At 47.9% G+C, this 18,747-nt stretch overlaps 1 protein-coding gene across 4 annotated transcripts; it reads left to right on the top strand.

Moving 5' to 3' along the window:
• The first annotated feature begins 294 nt into the window (after positions 1 to 294).
• wdr90 (WD repeat domain 90) lies at positions 295 to 18,592 on the top strand. 4 transcript variants are annotated; one of them, XM_023808182.2, is made up of 43 exons: positions 295 to 619; positions 865 to 956; positions 1,084 to 1,260; positions 2,256 to 2,394; positions 2,596 to 2,766; positions 2,857 to 2,983; positions 3,117 to 3,184; positions 3,268 to 3,377; positions 3,688 to 3,912; positions 4,051 to 4,113; positions 4,202 to 4,270; positions 4,364 to 4,474; positions 4,990 to 5,135; positions 5,327 to 5,384; positions 5,643 to 5,761; positions 5,876 to 6,037; positions 6,414 to 6,544; positions 7,345 to 7,461; positions 7,560 to 7,795; positions 8,860 to 8,996; positions 9,407 to 9,537; positions 9,641 to 9,771; positions 10,149 to 10,310; positions 10,456 to 10,584; positions 10,929 to 11,062; positions 11,141 to 11,172; positions 11,250 to 11,393; positions 12,259 to 12,432; positions 12,540 to 12,619; positions 12,720 to 12,822; positions 12,903 to 13,024; positions 13,107 to 13,263; positions 13,466 to 13,656; positions 14,081 to 14,249; positions 15,595 to 15,712; positions 15,935 to 16,106; positions 16,300 to 16,422; positions 16,505 to 16,679; positions 16,769 to 16,899; positions 17,007 to 17,150; positions 17,305 to 17,424; positions 17,746 to 17,830; positions 17,918 to 18,592. In XM_023808182.2, exons 1-43 carry the CDS (start codon positions 601 to 603, stop codon positions 18,073 to 18,075), a joined length of 5,562 nt encoding a protein of 1,853 aa, XP_023663950.2. In that variant the 5' UTR covers positions 295 to 600; the 3' UTR covers positions 18,076 to 18,592. The 4 variants fall into 4 exon arrangements, with proteins under 4 accessions (XP_023663950.2, XP_023663949.2, XP_023663948.2 ...); XM_023808181.2 differs by having other exon boundaries at positions 10,128 to 10,310; positions 14,087 to 14,249; XM_023808180.2 differs by having other exon boundaries at positions 10,128 to 10,310; positions 15,938 to 16,106.
• Positions 18,593 to 18,747: the final 155 nt, after the last annotated feature.

Here is an 18,747-nt window from a genome sequence, read left to right as displayed (position 1 = left end):
AATAACCTTTGTTTATTGTCAGCGTACTTAATAATTAATTAATAATTTAAGATGTTTTCTTACAAAGAATAATGCGAAATGAAACATAGTTTAACAATAATTTTACGTTTTTGTGAAAACATACTTCTGTACCTTGAAAAGTATTTTCTTATAATTACTTTTAAATTGTAATATTTATAGTGAAAAGTTACAGCAAAAAATGAAAATAATCATTTTAAACAACATTTCCCAAAAGCCTTGCCTGCCCGCGGGACGTCGCTGCGTATTACGGGTTGCCGTTGGAAACGGCGGCTCGAGCCGCGGGAGTATCAAGATGCGTATACAGTTAGACGGGCAGTTAGCCAGCTGCCTGAAGCAAGAATTAGCTATGGATCGAGTTGTTTACAAAATGATTCGAAGCGACACGTGTTTTATACAGAATTGTTCTTAAAATAAAGACGTAAATATGTGCCCTTGTCGTCGTATTATCTAAAAAAAATTGTCAGAAAAGTTTGATGGGGAGTTTTACACTTTAGCTACTTGGCTACCTAACTAGCTACTGTGTCTAAGTAGCAAGCCTGCTAACAACTGCTCAAGCGGCGGCTGATCACTGCATGACTCATGACCATGTCCTCGAAAGGTAATTTGTTATATTTATTCATTGCAATTAGCACCCTTACCTGTAATGTGCGCTAACTATCTGGGCTATCTGGTTTTAGTATCATAGATTTTAGATTCATACCAGAGTAATAGATTTTAGTTAGTTTTCATACATTTAATTATGCGAATCGCACGACTAAACGACCAACCCTCCTGCACTGATACAGGAAACAAGTGCTATTCATGTTTGTTGATATGACAGTATATTCTCCCGTTCTACTGCAGTTTGGCAGCATCCTTATGTTGATATATTCAAGCACGTGAAGGTTGAAGAATGGAGAAAGTCATCCAAAGAGGGAGATGTCACCACCTATATGGTAATAATCTTTTATTGTCTTTTAGTATCAGTGTTTCATCGGATTTAAATAATATGATAGAATCTAAGCTTTATCATCTGTCATGAATCTGATTTAATCGTGTTTCATTTATTTGTCATCACTGCAGGACAAAACATTGAAAGCATCAGTTTATCGAATACGAGGATCAATTCCAGCAAGCAACTACATCCTTTTGCCCAAAACCATCAGCCAGTCACTTGGACTGACTGGACACTATTTCTATCTGCTCTTCAGACCCAGCCCTACAAAACACTTTGTTGTTCATTTAGATGTTGCCTCTGAGGTACAATACTGCACGCATACTGCACCCCCCCCCCCCCTTTCCTTTTGATTTTCAGCACATTGATATATAGTACCATGCAAAAATCTTATGCAGTCAAAGAAAATGTTTAAAACTGTTTATCTCAGTAGTAAGTCTATATTTGCTCAGAGAAACAAAAACGCAACTTAACATTAGAAAGTATGCAAAGTCACAGTGACAGAAACAATGAGCAAGAACATCTTTTGTTCTCCAAAAAGTTACTGATATCTTCTTGGATGGCTAAATGAGCACTGCTTCAGTTCCCAAACCTCTCCTCAGGGGCATCCCCGCTTTTCCACGCATTTGTTAAATTTTATCACCAGCTCAATTAATTAATGAACTTAGTTAGTTCAACAGCTAATTGGGTTATTGATTAGCCATACAAGGCGGAGTAGTGGTCCAATCAAGAAAACACTGGCGTATTGGATTTTTGCTGCAGATCCTGGGGTAACTTAAGAGAGGTTTGAAATGGCTAAGCTTTGCAGACATAATATCACAGTTTTACACTAACACAAAGATCATTTAAACATTATTTTCTTTGACTGCCTAGGACTTTTACTGCATAATTTGAAAATTAACTGTATGAATATTGGGCAGATTTAACTGGACATAATCGGCGAATAATGTGTAATGAGGCTTGCAGTGATTTAGTGTTGTTGCTCACATATAAGACACAAACAAATACAGTGCAGAATGAAACATGGTGCCTCCGGGAACCATTGTGAAATTTAAAATGGCAACACAGTAAAATTAAAGAGATAGATCATAAATAAGAGGCAATAAAGATGATAATGTAGTAAATAATAACAGTAATGAAAAATGTGTGCATTTTTGCATTGTTGAGGCTATATGAATTTGTTAAAGTAGCAGTAGGATTAATGTGTGTATGTAATTTTCATGAGTAGTTACCTAGGCAATGTAGCCTGCCATATTTGACATGTACAATAAGCAGGATGTTGTTTCTCTGTGCCTTTTAGGAGGGCCAAGCGATCCGCATCTCCTTCTCCAACCTGTTCAAGGAGTTTAAGTCTACAGCAACCTGGCTGCAGTTCCCCTTCCTGTGCGGAGCATCCAAAGGCTCTGTGTACGAGGCCACAGCCAAGACAGCAAGACCTGGTAAGCAGCAAAGGAGAGAGTTTGACACGGAAGATTACTGCTGTCCAAAACGTGATGCCGTCTGAGCTTACTGTAGATCCTTATTCATATGGCACAGATAGGTCAGGGTGCTTATAAATACTGCCTGGTAGTTTTTTCTGTAAGGCATTTCTTCTGTTTATATTCGAGATTCACGGAGGGGATTGTTATTTGTGCCTTTAGACCTGGGGAGTCCTGCTCCGGCCCGTGTGCGCTGGACCTGTCTGGTGCTGGACCTGCGGTACATCCTATCTGTCTACCTGAACCGGCGCCACAGCCACCTGAAGAGCGTCAGGCTGTGTGCCAGCATGTCCGTGAAGAACCTCTTCACCAGTGACATCTTGTTTGATCCTGGTATGAGGTGTTCAGAGTGCAGATACAAGTGTGGTGAGTGTGAAAAATGCTCCAGAAAAACCCCGGTGCTGCATTGTTGTTGGCATTTAGGGATGTCGTTCGCCGAGGCCAGACAGGTGGGAATGCTGTCCTTGTCTGGCACTGGACCGATGCCACGGGTGATGTGCTTCCCTGTGCCCAAGGGAGAGAACTGGCACAATTTGTATGACTATATCAGGTGCGTGTCATCAGTGTTTGCCTGATATTCAGCAGCTGTGCATTAAAGCTCTCTATGAGATGTCACATATTTTGAATGGCTCAGAACTGTTATCTAATCTCCCATAATTCCTCCTGTGTGTCACATCATTCAGGTTTCCTTCTAGTGGAGCCAAGATGCCCCATGATTCCTTTAAGAAAGCGGAAAGCAGTCCCGCCACCAGTGAGTCCATCTTACAGTCTCTGTGTGTTTGCGATAAATGTGCCAATTTAAAGCCTTCCTTCCTGTGTTCCTTCTATGGGAAGGTATCACTACATGCAACAGCTCACCGCGAGAGCTGTCACACAGTGCGAGCATCAGCAAGCCTGTGCAGGACAGGATCTCACTCATCCATCAGATCACCACCCCAAAACCAGTACGTGCTGCTTCATGCTGTCTAATTGTGATGTTCATTAGAAGGCATCGCATTGAGTAGTAATACTTTCCATTAGTGATAGTGGTGCTTACCCAATACTCTTCGAATTTGAAGAGCATTTCTCTCTTGATCTGAATGTCTTTTATGTAACTGTGTATCAGTCTGGCTTGGTTCTCTTTGATAGTATCCTATGGTGAACAGCCCATCATCCATCCTTCCATAACCGCTTATCTAGGACAGGATCCAGCGAGCCTCACGATGCAGGATGAGATGCCAGTCTACTGCAGTCAGGTTTTCGTTCTCTCCTCAGAAACCGAGCCAGCGCACTCCTCTGGTCTCCGGCAGCGTGCCTGAGCTCGGTACATTGCCTGCTCAGTCCCTCACCCACAACCGGCCAAAGAACTGGAGGCCCCAGGAGAAGGAGGAGCCCCGGCAGGAGTTCGCTGCCTCTGAGGAGGGCGACAGGGGTGTGCATGTTTTTGTACATCAAGACGACGACGTCGTGACTTCAGGAGCAGACAGTGATGAGGAAGAGGTGAGTTTTTCCAGATCTGGGACTTTGAGCTAGTCTATTGTGATTGTCCTTAAACAGGCAGTACATAATTCCCCTTCTCCTTCAACAGTCATTCACACATCATAAAGCTGGCATTTGCCATGATATTTATTACTATAGATGCTGTGTGCCAGAGTCTCACGTCCAATTCAGCTGCCTTCAAAGAAGGATACTAACCAGCAGGTAGGAACTAAACAGGGATTATGGAGGCTGAAGTCTGTCTTCATTTGTAACAGTGTTTCACTGATGGTCCCTCATCCTCTTTGGTCAGAAGCTGCAGCCTGACCCCATCCTGAGGCTGAACAGGATCATTGGTTTTGGGGGCTGCACCACCAAATTCGTAAGTGTCCACATCCACACACTATTCATAAACCAGTTTAAAACCCCAGCCGCTTGTAATGAGAAGGTTAAAATACCCACTTCCTTCCATAAGGCTCTGTGGACCAGATCGGGAGATTCGGTGGTGTACCCCTGTCACGCCATGATCGTCTCCTTGGAGATCGCCACAGGGGAGCAGAGGTTTTTCATTGGCCATACAGATAAGGCAAGTGCTGACAACACTGAATCAGGACTTCACACGTGAGACATGACTGGGATTTTTAATTAAATAGTTATTCAGGTACTGCCCCAATTAGCAAAGACCAAACTAGGCACAAATTAAAATTTCTGTTTCAAATTCTGTCTTCTATGTTACATTTATACTTATTATTGGTGTGTGTAGAATAGCAGTACAGCTTTATGTGAAGTATGTATACATAAATATCTCACATAAATGATGTGGCCTAGCAAAGCTGGGGTAATAATTATTGTATAAAAACCTGATTTTTCATTACCTTTCTATATATCATTTTATTCAGTAGCTGCTCATCAGTGATTAATAATAAAACTCTCAGCAGTTCACCTATAACATGGCTGCCTGTTTCTTTTGGGACCCACACAATTCTGAGTGACAGTTTATTAAACAGGGAGGTAAAAGTATTAATGTAGCATGTTCGTATTATTTTGGCTTTAAGTTGTAAAATTGAAAAGTCTGTCACTGACGGCCCGTTGGGCTTGCAGGTGTCTGCGCTGGCATTCAGCGGCAGCGGGACCGTGCTGGCGTCTGCGCAGACGGGCAGCCTGGGTGTGGTGCGCGTGTGGGACTACCAGCGGGGCAGCTGCGTGGCCATGTTCAAGAGCCTCGCGCGCTCACTGTCCTCGCTGAGGTACCGCCTGCGTCAGCCGCAGACCGCTAACTCAGCATCCTGTGTCATCAGTGCCTTTATCAATTAACAATGTCAGTGATGTATGACATACTTTGTGATGTATATCAAACTTCTGGGCACTTTGACTGACCTGCATGGGCTAAATAACAAAACACTAGTCTCACCCCCCCGCCCCCCCTTTTTGTTTTCAGTTTCTCATATAACGGGGGGGTGCTATGTGGTGTAGGCAGGGACAACCATGGCAAAACTGTGAGTATCATATGTTTACCTCTGTATGTCAGTCCTTATTGAGTAATACTTGAGTAATCAGTTGTTGATAGCTAAACTGAGCCTTTTGTCCAGCCCTTTTTCAAACATTTCCACCACGAGTTCATAGTTCAGGTTTAAAAGATGGTCTTCCCATGATGCCCTTTTGCTCCATCCGGTTTGGCTCTGCTGGGTCGCGCAGAATGCGCAGGGTGTTTCGATGTCGGAATGCCGCTGACCTGAGCCTGACTCCCTTGGTAGATGGTGGTCGTGTGGGACACGCAGCGGGCGGCCAGCGGGGGCGAGGTGCTGCTCCTGGCCAAGGCGCACACAGACGTGGACGTGCAGGCGATGAAGATCTCCGCCTTCGACGACACCAGGTGCCCCGACCCCTGCCGAGCAGCCGTGGTGTCTAAGCCCGCTTCTTTTCTTCACCCCATACTTCTGTTTCACATCTGTTTTAACGCTGTTTTTTTTTTTTTTTACTCCCTCAGGATGGTGTCCTGCGGCAGGGAAAACATCCGGCTGTGGCGGCTGCGGGGCGGCTCTCTGCGCTCCTGCCCTGTCAACCTGGGCGAGTACCACAGCCTGGACTTCACAGACGTGGCCTTTGGGGAGGGACCCTTTGCAGACAGGGAGCCTGAGGCCCGATCTCTGTGAGTGCCTACCGCCTTCCCATAAGCCACCGGGGCGTGACATTCAGACAGTTTCTTGAATTGGTGACTGTCTGTTACATACAATGCAACTCAGAACGACGGCTGCAAATCAGGCCCGTGGTAGCCATTTCAACAGCAGACAGTGACTAAAAATGCCATTAAATAACCTGAGAGGATATTTAGCTCGTGTTTTAATGATCCCGTGTTGCTATGGTGACACTTACCCCTCCCACTACTTCTTCTGTACGAATGTCCCAGTTTGGCGTGTTGCTTTAGCTTTGTGTGACTCATTAGCTCTCCGTTAGGCTCGTTAATCTCCCGAACCCACCGGACCGCCGGTTCGGTGTGACGTTAAACCGGGTCCTCGCCCGCTCAGGTTCGCCAGCAGCAGGAGCGGGCATGTCCTGGAGGTCGACTGCCAGACTGTGACGATCTGCAGCGTGAGGCGGCTCCTGCCCGTTCAGCGGGCACACAGCCAGCGCAGGGAGAAGCAGACCTTCAGCTCCGGTGAGCCCGGAGGCCCAACAGCCTGTTTGCCGTTTGTTGAAGCGCATCTTTGGTTTATGCATGTCCCGTCCTGCTTAGTAAACAGGCTCACGCACACAGATGCATTTATCTGGCGGCCTGGGGCAGTTAAGGAGGTTAAGAGCCTCGCCCAAGGGCCTGATGGTGATAGAGTTACTCTGCTAGTTGTGAGATTCAAATCAGCAAGCTTCCAGACAGACCTGCAGATCCACACTGTGCCCCTGCTTTAAGGAGGCAACAGCCCAGGGAGACACTATTTATGGGGTGGTTCTTTTACTGCTCATTTAAAACGAGACCAACCCACACTTTAATTCAAAGGGATTAAGTCATTTAATTCATTTTTTTTCTCATTCTAATGTTTATATATTTCACTGCAGAGGTGCAAGATAAGCGCCTAGCTTACAAATTGGCTTTGTGGGATTTACACTTTAATTACTCCTCTTCTAAAAGACGGGCATCAGCTTCTCCCAGTACAGTACGTGCCACATAATATATTTCTGCTCTAATTAGTGGATATATTCCGAGTCACACTGACAACTTTATGCTTTTATGATTCTGGTTATGAAAGATTCTTCCAGATATCTCTACATTTTAAACGTATATTTGTTGGGCTTGCAGGCTTAAAGGATGGCACATCGCGTGACTTGGAGAAGTTTGCGTAGCTAAAGTCGCTTGGTTGCTCTTTGGTTGCTCTTTGGTTGCTGTATTACATGCTTTGCGCTAAAATGCCCCCTGAAGAGCTTCTCATTGCCGGGCTGTGTTCCCCCTGCTGTTGCCCGCAGACCCGGGCATCGCGGTGAACAGCATCAGCGTTTCCTCGGCCCTGTGTGCCACGGGCTCGGAGGACGGCTACCTGCGCGTGTGGCCCCGGGACTTCTCCGCGGTGCTCCTGGAGGCGGGTGAGCGGCCGGCTCGCGGCCTTCCCGCTGCTGCCCTCAAACCGCCGTGCTTCCTTTGGGGCTTGATCAAATCGCCGCGTCCCCCCCGTGTCCCTCAGAGCACGATGGGCCGGTGAGCTTGGTGTCCGTCAGCACCGACGGTCTCCGGGTCCTGGCGGCCACCAGCACCGGGAGCCTGGGCTTCCTGGACGTGAGCAGCCGCTCGTACCGCACCTTGATGAGGTCGCACACCGACGCCGTGCTGGCCTTCAGCGTGGATGGCGTGCGCCGGCATGTCGTCACCGCCTCCTGCGACTCCACCGTCCGTGTCTGGGACCTGGCCTCCCTGCAGCAGGTGGGCCCACCACTCGCCCAGGATGCCATTAAATAGGCTAATCACAGGTGACGACCCTTAAAGCGTCTCCGCTTTGATGGTTCCACCGGTTTTATTCAAACCTAACTTGTCGATTTAATTAAAAAGTTTTAATTATAGCATCAGAAAATTACAAAGAAATGGCTAACAGTCACTCAAGAACTATATTAATGCTTGGGCCTAAACAGGGGCGGGGCCACCGGGGCACTGGCCCTAGCTGAAAGGTGATTGGCTGCCAGAGTGTCCCATCCCCTGTCACTTACTGACTCAGTATATACTGAATATATTATTGGCTAATAATGAGATGGACCCTCTGAATGAATTGTGACCTCTTATGCCCACACACACATAAAACTACTAGAATCGCCCCTGCCTCAAACAATCGTAGTAGTATTAACAATAATAATAATATGACGTATCAAATTATTACAGCACTGTATGTTGGAATCCACTTCATAAAAAATGAATTGTAATTATCTGTCGCTCTCCTAACCACTTCTCCTAGCCAGGCTTGTGGAGCCTTATAATTACCCATAAATTCATTTTCCAGCCATTTATCATAGTAATTATATCAGCCGTCCTGGGCAGTGATTATACAGCAGCTCTCTCGATGAGGAGCCCCGTGGCCTCGCACCTCTTGGCTTATTTCCCACCCTGGCTGTGGGTGTGGAGTCTCCACCGTTTCCCTGTGTTCCTGTGGCTTTCTTCCTCATTCATTCCCATCCAGAGGCATGTACTTCAGCTGCACTGGTGTCTCTACATTAGTGTTTCCCAACCCAGTCCTCAGGGAACCCTGGACAGTCCACGTTTTTGCTTCCTCTCAGCTCCCAGCGCACCTGTACCAGGTATTTGGTGTTCCTGATTGGCTGGGAGGAAGCAAGTCATGTCCTCTTCTTCCTATGCATCCCTCTGAGTGGATATAATTGCAGTAGATCGGTTGGAGTGGTGCCATCTTTCACTGAAATGACCCCACTGTTAACCATGGCGCTGCTATACTGAAGGCCGCTTCTTAACCAATGAGAAACCTTCTCTGTGTTTCCCCGCAGCTGTACGACTTCGCCTGCGAGGACACGCCCCGCTCGGTGGCCTTCCACCCTTCTCAGCAGGTGTTCTCTTGTGGCTTCGGCTCCGGCACCGTGCGCGTGTTCCATATCGCCACCTCCAGGCTGCTGGCGGAGCACAAGTGGGTCCCATCCTCTCTTACTGCCGCTCTGAGAAGCCTTGGAGCATGTAAGGCTGAGTGTGACATGTTTAGTAGGCGTGAGCGGGGGTTTGTAGCGTGTATGTAGTGTGTCATATCAGAGATGGGGAGTCTGAACCACGGAGAGTCAGTGTGGGTGCGGGTTTTTGGGATGACCTCTCAATCAGTCAGTAATAAAGCGGTAATTCTCAGCTCCGGTCCTGGACCCGCTGTTATTGGCTAGTCGAGAGGTCATCCCAAAAACTCGCGCTCACACCAGCTGTCCACCGATCAGGTTCCCCACCCCCGTTTTATATAACACGTCACCGAGCACTGAAAGGCCTTAAGTGATCCGTGAGCCGTGAGCTCTTATTGGACAGAGCTCTTCAGTCAGTCACACGTCATGCTTGCAGGCAGCACCGAGGGGAGGTGACAGGCCTGATCTTCTCCCCTGACGGCCAGCACATGTACAGCTCAGGCTCCCTGGGCACCCTGGCCCTCTACGACTCTTCCCAGGACGACCACCACGTCCTGCGGGTCCTCGGTCAGTCTGCCTTTCCAGGCCGATCAGAGCCCCGGAGGAAGATACTGGGGAGCATGACAAAAGTGTAACGGTGGCAATGATGATGTGTCCCCTTCCTGTGAAGGTAAGGTGGTGGCACGGGGCAGCGAGCGTGGCCCGGATGCCCTGGCCCTCAGCACAGACAGCCGCAGCCTGGCATTTGTGGGGCCATCGGAGTATACTGTCACTATCATGAACGCCCGCTCCCTTGACGAGGTACTGTCCTGTTCTACACTCACCCCAAAAGTGGCGTGACGTTCTACGCTCACCAAAAGAGTGTTGTGGTGTTCTACGCTCACCATAGGAACATTGTGACGTTCTATACTCACCATAAGAGCGTTGTGGTGTTCTACGTTCACTTAAAGAGTGACATGATGTTCTTTGCTCACTCAAAGAGCGTTCTGGTGTTCTATGCTCACCATAAGAGTGTTGTGGTGTTCTATGCTCACCATAAGAGTGTTTTGGTGTTCTTTGCTCACCAAAAGAGTGTTATGGGGTTCTATGCTCACTCAAAGAGCAGCATGGCATCCTACACTCACCCAAATAATGGCATGACGTTCTGCGTTCTTCAGTGTGACGTTCTTCCCTCTCAGCTGCTGCGGGTGGATGTCAGTATCCTAGATGTGGACAGCACCTCCCTGGATTCGGCTGTGAAGGTGTGTTTTGCCCCAGCCTCCACAGGGCACCTGCTCGTCAGCACTTCCGCTAACAAGATCCTCTGGCTGAACGCCGGGACGGGCCGGCTGCTCAGGCAGGTGAGTGTCATCATCCTCCACAGCCGGCTCTGGTGGGGCCGAAGTTAGTGTGGATAGGCTGCACCTGCGGAGTTCGCAGAGGGATACGTCTGTGGCTGGGATACACCTCTTCCTGTCCGGTCTGTCTGTCTCCCTCCCTCTGCAGGTGTCTGATGTGCACAAGCAGCAGTGCTCCTCTCTGGCTGTCAGCGAGGACGGCCGCTTCCTGCTCACAGCCGGGCACAAGGCCGTCAAGGTGTGGGATTACGCCATGCGGCTTGACGTCAACTCGCAGGTCAGTGATGCCATACTGCCCTTATGGGTAACAGTATGCTGGGTATGTGATTTATATTAAAAGAAACAAAGCAGCTATTTTGCAAACCGTGTGAGAATCAATAAATAATTCTGATTAATTATATAATAATCATTCACTGATTTTTGTGTTGTTATCAGTAATTATGAGTTATACACCTCGAAGGAATGACCTGATATATAGTGTGATACTTTTATGATTCTAGGCCTTTAGATTAGAAAATATGTATAATATTGACAGCATATTGGATGTAGCTCTGTCCTCTGCTTGCTCTGCAGTCCTGTTTGCATGCAGAAAACTCACTGGCTTGTGTGTTCTGGTCCCAGGTGTTTATTGGACATTCCCAGCCCATCCAGCAGGCTGCTTTCACCCCAGACCAGCTGGGTGTGCTCACCGTGGGTGACGGCATCTACTACTGGGACTTCCTGGCCCAGCCCCGGGAGTCAGCGAAGGAGAAAAGGTAGCATGTCACCACACTCAGCATTTTATCCCATCTCCACTCTCTCACTGCTCCCTAAAAATAAATGTTTCTTTCCAGCTCTCCTCGGATATCTGCCTTCGTCCAATCAGGTGAGTGTATGCATGGGGCCAGGCTATTGGTCGCATCATTGGCAAAAAGCGCTTGACCGGAAGATTCTGATGGACAGGTCCTCATGGTTCCCTGGGCGGCTCAGACGCCAGCATCAGCAGGACGGTTCTGTCCAATGGGATGCCCAGAGAGACGGCCCCCCTCCCCTCCACCCCCCCACCCCGCCTGGACATGACCTCTATCAGCAAGACAGGTCATGAAGGTGAGCCTCCCGCTGTCAGCACACAAACAATAGAATTATAATTATAGTGATAATTACTATGATAAAAATTCCTAAGCCTCATTATTAGTGTAATAAAGTAAATGAAAGGTTCCCTGTAATATTAGCAGGTGAGAGGGTGCCGTGGTAACACAATGAGCAAGACACATGAGGACCAAATGGCACATGACAGTAGACCAACATCCCATAATTCACAGTATGCACTGGGTCTCGTTGTCACGTGGCTTCTACACCATCTCAAAACATACGTATATAATGTTAAGATAATCCCACAAAACGTCATACAGCATTGCATGTGAGATTAAAAGCCATGCTTCTCGACTCACGATGGGGTTACGTTCCGGTGAACCCATCATAAGTGGAAAATGTCGCAAGTCAAATATGATTATTATGGTATGATAAATAAGTAAATAATACTGTCAGTGAAAAAAGTAAATAATCATGTAACTAATTAAATACCAGCAATTGAAAAGTAAATGAATACAAGTTTATTTAGTTAAACCGAAAAAAAACACTGTACGTTAAGATATTAAATACTGCCTGAGATGTTTACGCTCGCGATCGCTACAGAGACTGGAAGCATTGTTGGGTGGATACTGCCATCACCCAGCCTCGGTAGAAAGTATTGTTCAGCATTATCACTAGGCCAGGAACAGATCAAAATTCACAGTGGACTACTGAATGTGCATGGTTACGCACCATCGTGAACTCAAAATATCGTAAGTTGAACCATCGCAAAGCACCGTGTCTCCTTCCTCTACCAGTGAACCTGTGTTTAAGTGGCATCACAATGGTATCCCCGCCCCTTGACCTTTGAACCTGCATGTCTCCCTGTTCTGTTCTGTAGCTCTAGCCTTCCTGTCGCTGTGCGAGGAGAGTGAGGAGCAGCGGAATTCCGAAGCCGCTCCTGCTCCGGGCTTGGGGTCCTTCCTCCGAGTCACAAACATGGCGGGCGACGGAGATGAGTATGACACCGGAAGTAGCCAGTGGAGGGGCTCCGGTCTCCAAAAAGGGTTTGATGGTACCTCTCAAAAGTAGCATATTAGCATTTTAGCAAATAGTGCATGCAGAGTTTTATATGTTTGTAGCTAAGGTTTACTGCATGTATGTATGTCTTATAATGAACAGGTGAAGAACAGACGTCCCTTATTCGTCCAGATTGCTATAAGCATTTTACTCCACGCTTCAAAATGTCTTGCCTGGATCAGGTACTGTGATCCTCCCAGTCAGCTTGTGGAAGTATGTCCTCATCATCAACATTCTTTATTGTTGTTGTCGATGACCTATGATTTTACCCATCTACCTCAGAGTGCCATGCCCCCCTGCAACGGAAATGAGGGCCTCGTGCTGAAGGCGGTGATCGGATACAACGGCAACGGGCGCGGAAACATGATCTGGAAGCCGGACACGGGTAATGGCCGGCGTTTACTCAGCTTGTACCCACAATGCCCGGCGGTACGGCTCACCATGGACTGAACGTGGCTGTTTCAGGCCTGTTTGCGTACACGTGCGGCTGCGTGGTCGTTGTGGAGGACCTGCACACCGGCACTCAGAGGCACTGGCTGGGCCACTCCGAGGAGGTCTCCTGCCTGGCCGTCACTAACGATGCACAGGTACACTTCCCCTTCAGCATTGCCATTTGTGTTTTTGAGGACAAGCCACAATCCTGACGTCCGCAGTCACTCCCACATGCAGACTGTGGCCTCGGCGTCAGGAGGAGCCGGTGGATCCCGCAGTCTCATTTGCATCTGGAACGTTCGCGATGATGTCCGGAAAAATACCCTATCCTACCACAAGGGGGAGGTGCAGGGCATCACGTTCTCCAGGGATGACATGTTCTTCCTCTCCATTGGTCAGTTTTGAAATGTTTGTAGTGACTAATATCAAGTCGTTAGCTTTTTGAGTGCTGAAATCTCACGTGACAGATGACGTTATGCAATGTTAATCACCTACTGAATGGAAAACAGGGTAAATGTGTAAACAGTAACTAGAAAGTAGGCCTACAAACCATGTCCATCCTTGGATTTGGTGGCCCATGCGTCCCATTACTGCAGGTGACTACAGGGAGCCCGGTCTGGCCCTCTGGAGCACCAGGACGTGCCAGCTGCTGACCGGCGTCGCTCTGCCTGAGCCTCTCCACGATGCTGCCTTCAGCCCTGGCTCTGCCAGCCTTTTGGCGTGCGTGGGCAGCTCCGGCGCCCTCTTCTACCTCCTCGAGTGTCACGGCCAGGACGTTCAGCTGAAGGTGGGTCTCGCCCTGCCTGTCTGCCGACCCGATGCTAGTTTCTGCTCCTCAGTTCAGTTTTCTAACAGCTGCTCCCCAGACTAAACACACGATGTGGAAATGAAGTTGCAAGCTGGTGCAGAATAAATTAAACAAATTAGAATTTATCCAAAACTGCCTAATTAGAAGAATTTATAATGTCTATAACTTTGAAAAACACATTTTTAGACTTTTCATCAAAACTTTTAACACACTTTAGTAAGCACATTTTAGAAAGTGCAGTGCTTTAAGTGCTAAGGAAAGTCTGAGCTTCCTTTTGGTTGATGTGTCCATTAACCACATGCTACGTCCTGCCCAGAATGACATAAAGTAAGATATCGACCCTAACTTTAAATGTACTTCCCGTGGTTTGTAAAATTCCATCATTGCACCCCTCTGGGTGCAGGTGCAGAGGGCAGCCGTGCCGGCGGAGCTGGGTGACACTGAGCTGACAGCGCTATGCTACGGCGATGCGCCCATCCTGTACACGGGCACCAACGGCGGCCATGTCTGTGCCTGGGACGGCGGCACCGCCCGCTGCTTCATGACCTGGGAGGCCGATGACGGAGAGATCGGTGAGTCGCCGAATCACGTGAGATTGACGCTGATAAAATGGCACAGAATGGTTGTGGAAAATCATTGTCAAGCTTGAATGACATGCATGCATATAACATCATAGTACAGAAAGTCACTGCATAGATATTGGTGTTTTTTTTTTAGTAAATGGAGAAAGAAGTTTGGATCAAGCTGATGTCATTGTCAGGAAATAGCAGTGGATTTAAATATTAACTACTGCTCCATAAACGTTCGTGTGTGTGTGTGCGTGTGTGTGTGTGTGTGTGTGTGTGTGTGTGTGTGTGTGTGTGTGTGTGTGTGTGTGTGTGTGTGCGTGTGCGTGTGCGTGTGCGTGTGTGTGTGTGTGCGTGTGTGTGTATGTGTGTGTGTGTGTGCGTGCGCATGCACGCACCTTTTTTAAAATTATTACATTGTTGCGACCAGTAAAAACTTGTAACTTTTTACCTCAACATTTTTTTTTGTCCCCACAAGAATAAACTCAATTTAATAAAAATCTGTGACTGCAATCAAGACTGTTTGGTGCGGTGCTGTGCACGTGTATGTGTATGTGTATGTGTCTTTGCTGTGCTGTGCGTGTCTGTGCTGTGTATGTGTCTTTGCTGTGCTGTGCGTGTCTGTGCTGTGTATGTGTGTTTGCTGTGCTGTGTATGTGTCTTTGCTGTGCTGTGCGTGTCTTTGCTGTGCTGTGCGTGTCTGTGCTGTGTGTGTGTCTTTGCTGTGCTGTGCGTGTCTGTGCTGTGTCTGCTGTGCTGCTCGTGAGTGTGGCAATGCTGTGGTGTTTGTGTGTGTGTCTGTGCTATGCTGCATTGTGTGTGTGTGTGTCTGTGCGTGCGTGTGTTTGTGCTATGCGTGCGTGCGTGTCTGTGTTCTGCTGTTTGTGTGTCTGCTCTGCTGTGTGCGGATGTGTGTGCTGTGCTGCTCGTTAGTGTGTCTGTGCTGTGCGTGTTTGTACTGTGGCTGTGCTATGCTGCTCGTGAGTGTGTCAGTGTTGTGGTGTTCGTGTGTGTATGTCTCTGCTGTGCTGCATTGTGTGTGTGCTTTGCTGTGCGTTACTGCTTGCTGTGTGTGTGTCTGTGCTGTGCCCTGCTGTGTGTGCAAGTGTGTGAGTGCTGTGTTGTGTGTGTCTGTGCTGTGCCCTGCTGTATGTGTGTGCGCGCACGCACGCTGTGCTGTGTGAGTCTGTTCTGTGCCCTGCAGTGTGTGTGTTGTGTGTGTGTCTGTGCTGTGCTGTGTCAGTGCTGTGTTGTGTGTGTCTGTGCTGTGCTCTGCAGTGCTCTGTTTGTGCTCTGTGTGTGGCCTGGCAACCCCCCCCCCCCCCAACACTGAGCACTTCTCTGTCTGCAGGGGTTCTCTTGTGCCGAGGGAGCCGCCTGCTGACTGGCAGCAACACCAGGAGGGTGAGGCTCTGGGCGGTGGGGGCCATCCAGCGGCTGAGGCCTGGAGCGAGTGACAGCATGGACAGGTGAGACGACAGCACCCCTGCTGGCCTCACGGGAGTGAGTGAGAAGTGGGGGAGGGGACTCCATTGCTGCCACGGAAACGGCTTTGAGGCACTCTACTGCGTTTTTTTTAATTTTTTTTTTAACGTTGCCGTTTCCGATAGAGGCAGTGTTATTTATCTTTAGGGTATTTCGTTACACGTTTTGCCCCTGGCCCTCGTTCGAATAGGATCTCTGTCCTTCAGCAGCGTGTCAGTGCTGATGGAGCAGGAAATGACGCTGGACGGCACGGTGGTGAGCGCGGCTTTTGACGACGCCCTGGACATGGGCATCGTGGGCACCACTGCCGGCACGCTGTGGTACATCAGCTGGGCTGAGAGCACCAGCATCCGGCTCATCAGCGGCCACAGGGACAGGGTGGGCGTCGCCGCGGTCTGTGATGCGCGGGTCATGCTTTCGTTGTTATGCCAACGCTTCCATCCAAAACAAGCTGCTTTTATACCCATTCATACGTCCTCTTAGTTACAGCTGCCCAACTCTTTATAGTCAGATAACTAAGGCAGACTGTATGAACAGGCACTGACTCTGCATTAACTGCACGTTCACCCAGGTGAACAGCGTGGTCTTCAGCCCAGATGAGGGCCGCTTTGCCACATGCGGGGAGGACGGCAGCCTGCGTGTGTGGGCCATGCCCAGCAACGAGCTGCTCGTGCAGTTCCAGGTGCTCAACCAGGTGGGTCATGCCATCCGGGGCCTGTAGGGCGGCGCCCTTTCCCACGGGTAGCATTGCTTGTTATGCATGTGTGCCCACTCAGGGCTGCTCGTGCGTCTGCTGGAGCCCCTTGCCAAGCGTGTCCCCGGGAGAGCAGCGTGTGGTGGCGGGGTACAGCGATGGCACACTGCGTGTTTTCTGCCTGGGCACCTCAGAGATGGAGCTGAAACTCCAGCCTCACTCCGTGTCCATCACGGCCGTCCGGTACTCGGCAGAAGGTGGGCCACGCGTACTAAAGGACAGCGAAATGTGTGTGGTACCTTAAGGGTTCTGCAGGGGTAACATTTGTTGTATTGTCTCCCTCCAGGTCAGGTTGTTCTGTCGGGGGGCAGCGACGGCCTGGTGGCTGTCAGTAGCCCCTTGACTGGCATGACCATCCACATCATAAGTGACCACAAGGGGGCTCCCATCACCTCCATCCAGTGTGTCAGAAAGAAGGTCAGAACGAAAGGCATATATACCTCCTTGAAATGGAGGTTTCCAGTCATCTGTTGCAGTCGGCTGTTCTTCATTTGCAGAGTACAATAATTATGTGTTTTCCGTAGTATGAAGAATTTGGTCTCAAAGGTAATGAGATGTGGCTAGCATCCAGCGCAGACAGGCGTGTCAGTATCTGGGTGTCTGATTGGATGAAGGACAAATGTGAGCTTCTGGATTGGCTCACGTTCCCAGCCCCTTCCATTACTGAGGTACAAACAAGAAAAGTTGCACATATAAAAATACAGCAACATTTTCATTTGATGTTGATTAATTATATTGTGTATTTGTTGACTGCTGATAATTTGAGTTATTATTACGAATGTTTTGGTTTTTTTGGGGTTTTTTTTTACTCCGGTGTGACAGGAGCTCGACAGCCCACCGCCCAGCCTGGGAGCTTTCTGCCCCCAGAAGTCGAGCATCGTCCTTTACACCGGGTATGGAGTGGAGAGGGAGCTGATATTCTACAGCTTATCCAAGAAACAGGTACCATCTCTGCAGCCATGCTTTTGTCTCCGAGTCTAATCCATAGTAATAAATAAGATTGATTTATATTAACATCGATATTAAGTTATTCGTGATTTCTATTAAAAATATTTGCATCATTTTAAATTTTATATATGTACTGTGTATATATATATATATACATGACTGTATTTAAAAGGCTGTGACCTTTGATGTTGATTGATCCAGCATTTTACGGTTTCACAAATATTAATTACTTGGTAAGTGACTGATTTACACTAGAAGACTGTAATTGGCTGTCCTGCATCCTGTGAAGTGCTGAAGCAGTGTTTGCTCCTGCAGATTGTTAGAAAGATTGCCCTGTCGCACTGGGCCTCATGCCTGAGTCCCTCTCCCCAAGGCCATCTTGTTGCGGTCGGCTGTAACGGTAAGCCCCCCTTCACGGCGTCAGCTGCTGACGTTAACGTGAGCGGCCCACACTGCGTATAACACGTTTCCCTTTTGCTCCCCCCAGAACGACTGCTAAAAATCATCAGGGCCACCGATGGGAAGTTCCTTGATTTCCCAATGCACAGCGATTCTCTACAGGTGTGCGGGTTCTCCCCTTCGGGAAAGTACCTCTTCACTTCTGCTTACAACGAGATTTTTCTGTGGGAGGTGAAGGGGCTGTAGGTGTGAGATTGAGCAGATCCTCACATTGTTGCCTTCGGTGTTGAGTAACACACCCCTAACTTCTATATGAGTAGCACGGTCCGATTGCCAAATACCAAGATAATCCCATAAGACTCATGGAAATGCTTCTGTGCTTATAGAAGACTTGTTTTTATGCAATTTATAAAAATGTTCTTGTTTACTGCTTTGGGTAGTCAGTGTAGTATTTTATTTTGTGATATATTTATTTTTGTATTTGTATAATGAAAACTTCCTTGACATTGATTCTTTAATTGGCATGATGTTATTGTTTACCTGCCTGTGAATGCTGACAAAACCCACTGATTGCTCAACATGCACGTTTTCTTTCATTTTATATGCCTCACATTGATTTTAAATGATGTTGTGACTTTCAGTTGTACTACCAGACTTTAATTGAAATTCAGTGCCTTTTTTTACAATTTTATGAAAAGGGTTGCTTGCTTCATAAAAGTCTTTTTAAACTAATTTTTAATAAATCTGAACATTTTGAATTGTTCTTTCACCTCTTGTTTTTTCTGTTCACTCTTTTTTTAAACACCCTTTCCAAGATGGACAATGTAACACAAGGATTCACAGGTCAGACTTTAACGGAAGAGATGACAGTTGTGACCCTGTTGCTGAATACTTTTCAGTATTCAGTAGGTAGTAATA

This window comes from Paramormyrops kingsleyae, chromosome 5 (genome assembly GCF_048594095.1).
Source record: "Paramormyrops kingsleyae isolate MSU_618 chromosome 5, PKINGS_0.4, whole genome shotgun sequence".
In the NCBI taxonomy this organism is placed as follows: Eukaryota; Metazoa; Chordata; class Actinopteri; order Osteoglossiformes; family Mormyridae; genus Paramormyrops; species Paramormyrops kingsleyae.
This window is presented reverse-complemented; position numbering and strand designations above follow the sequence as displayed.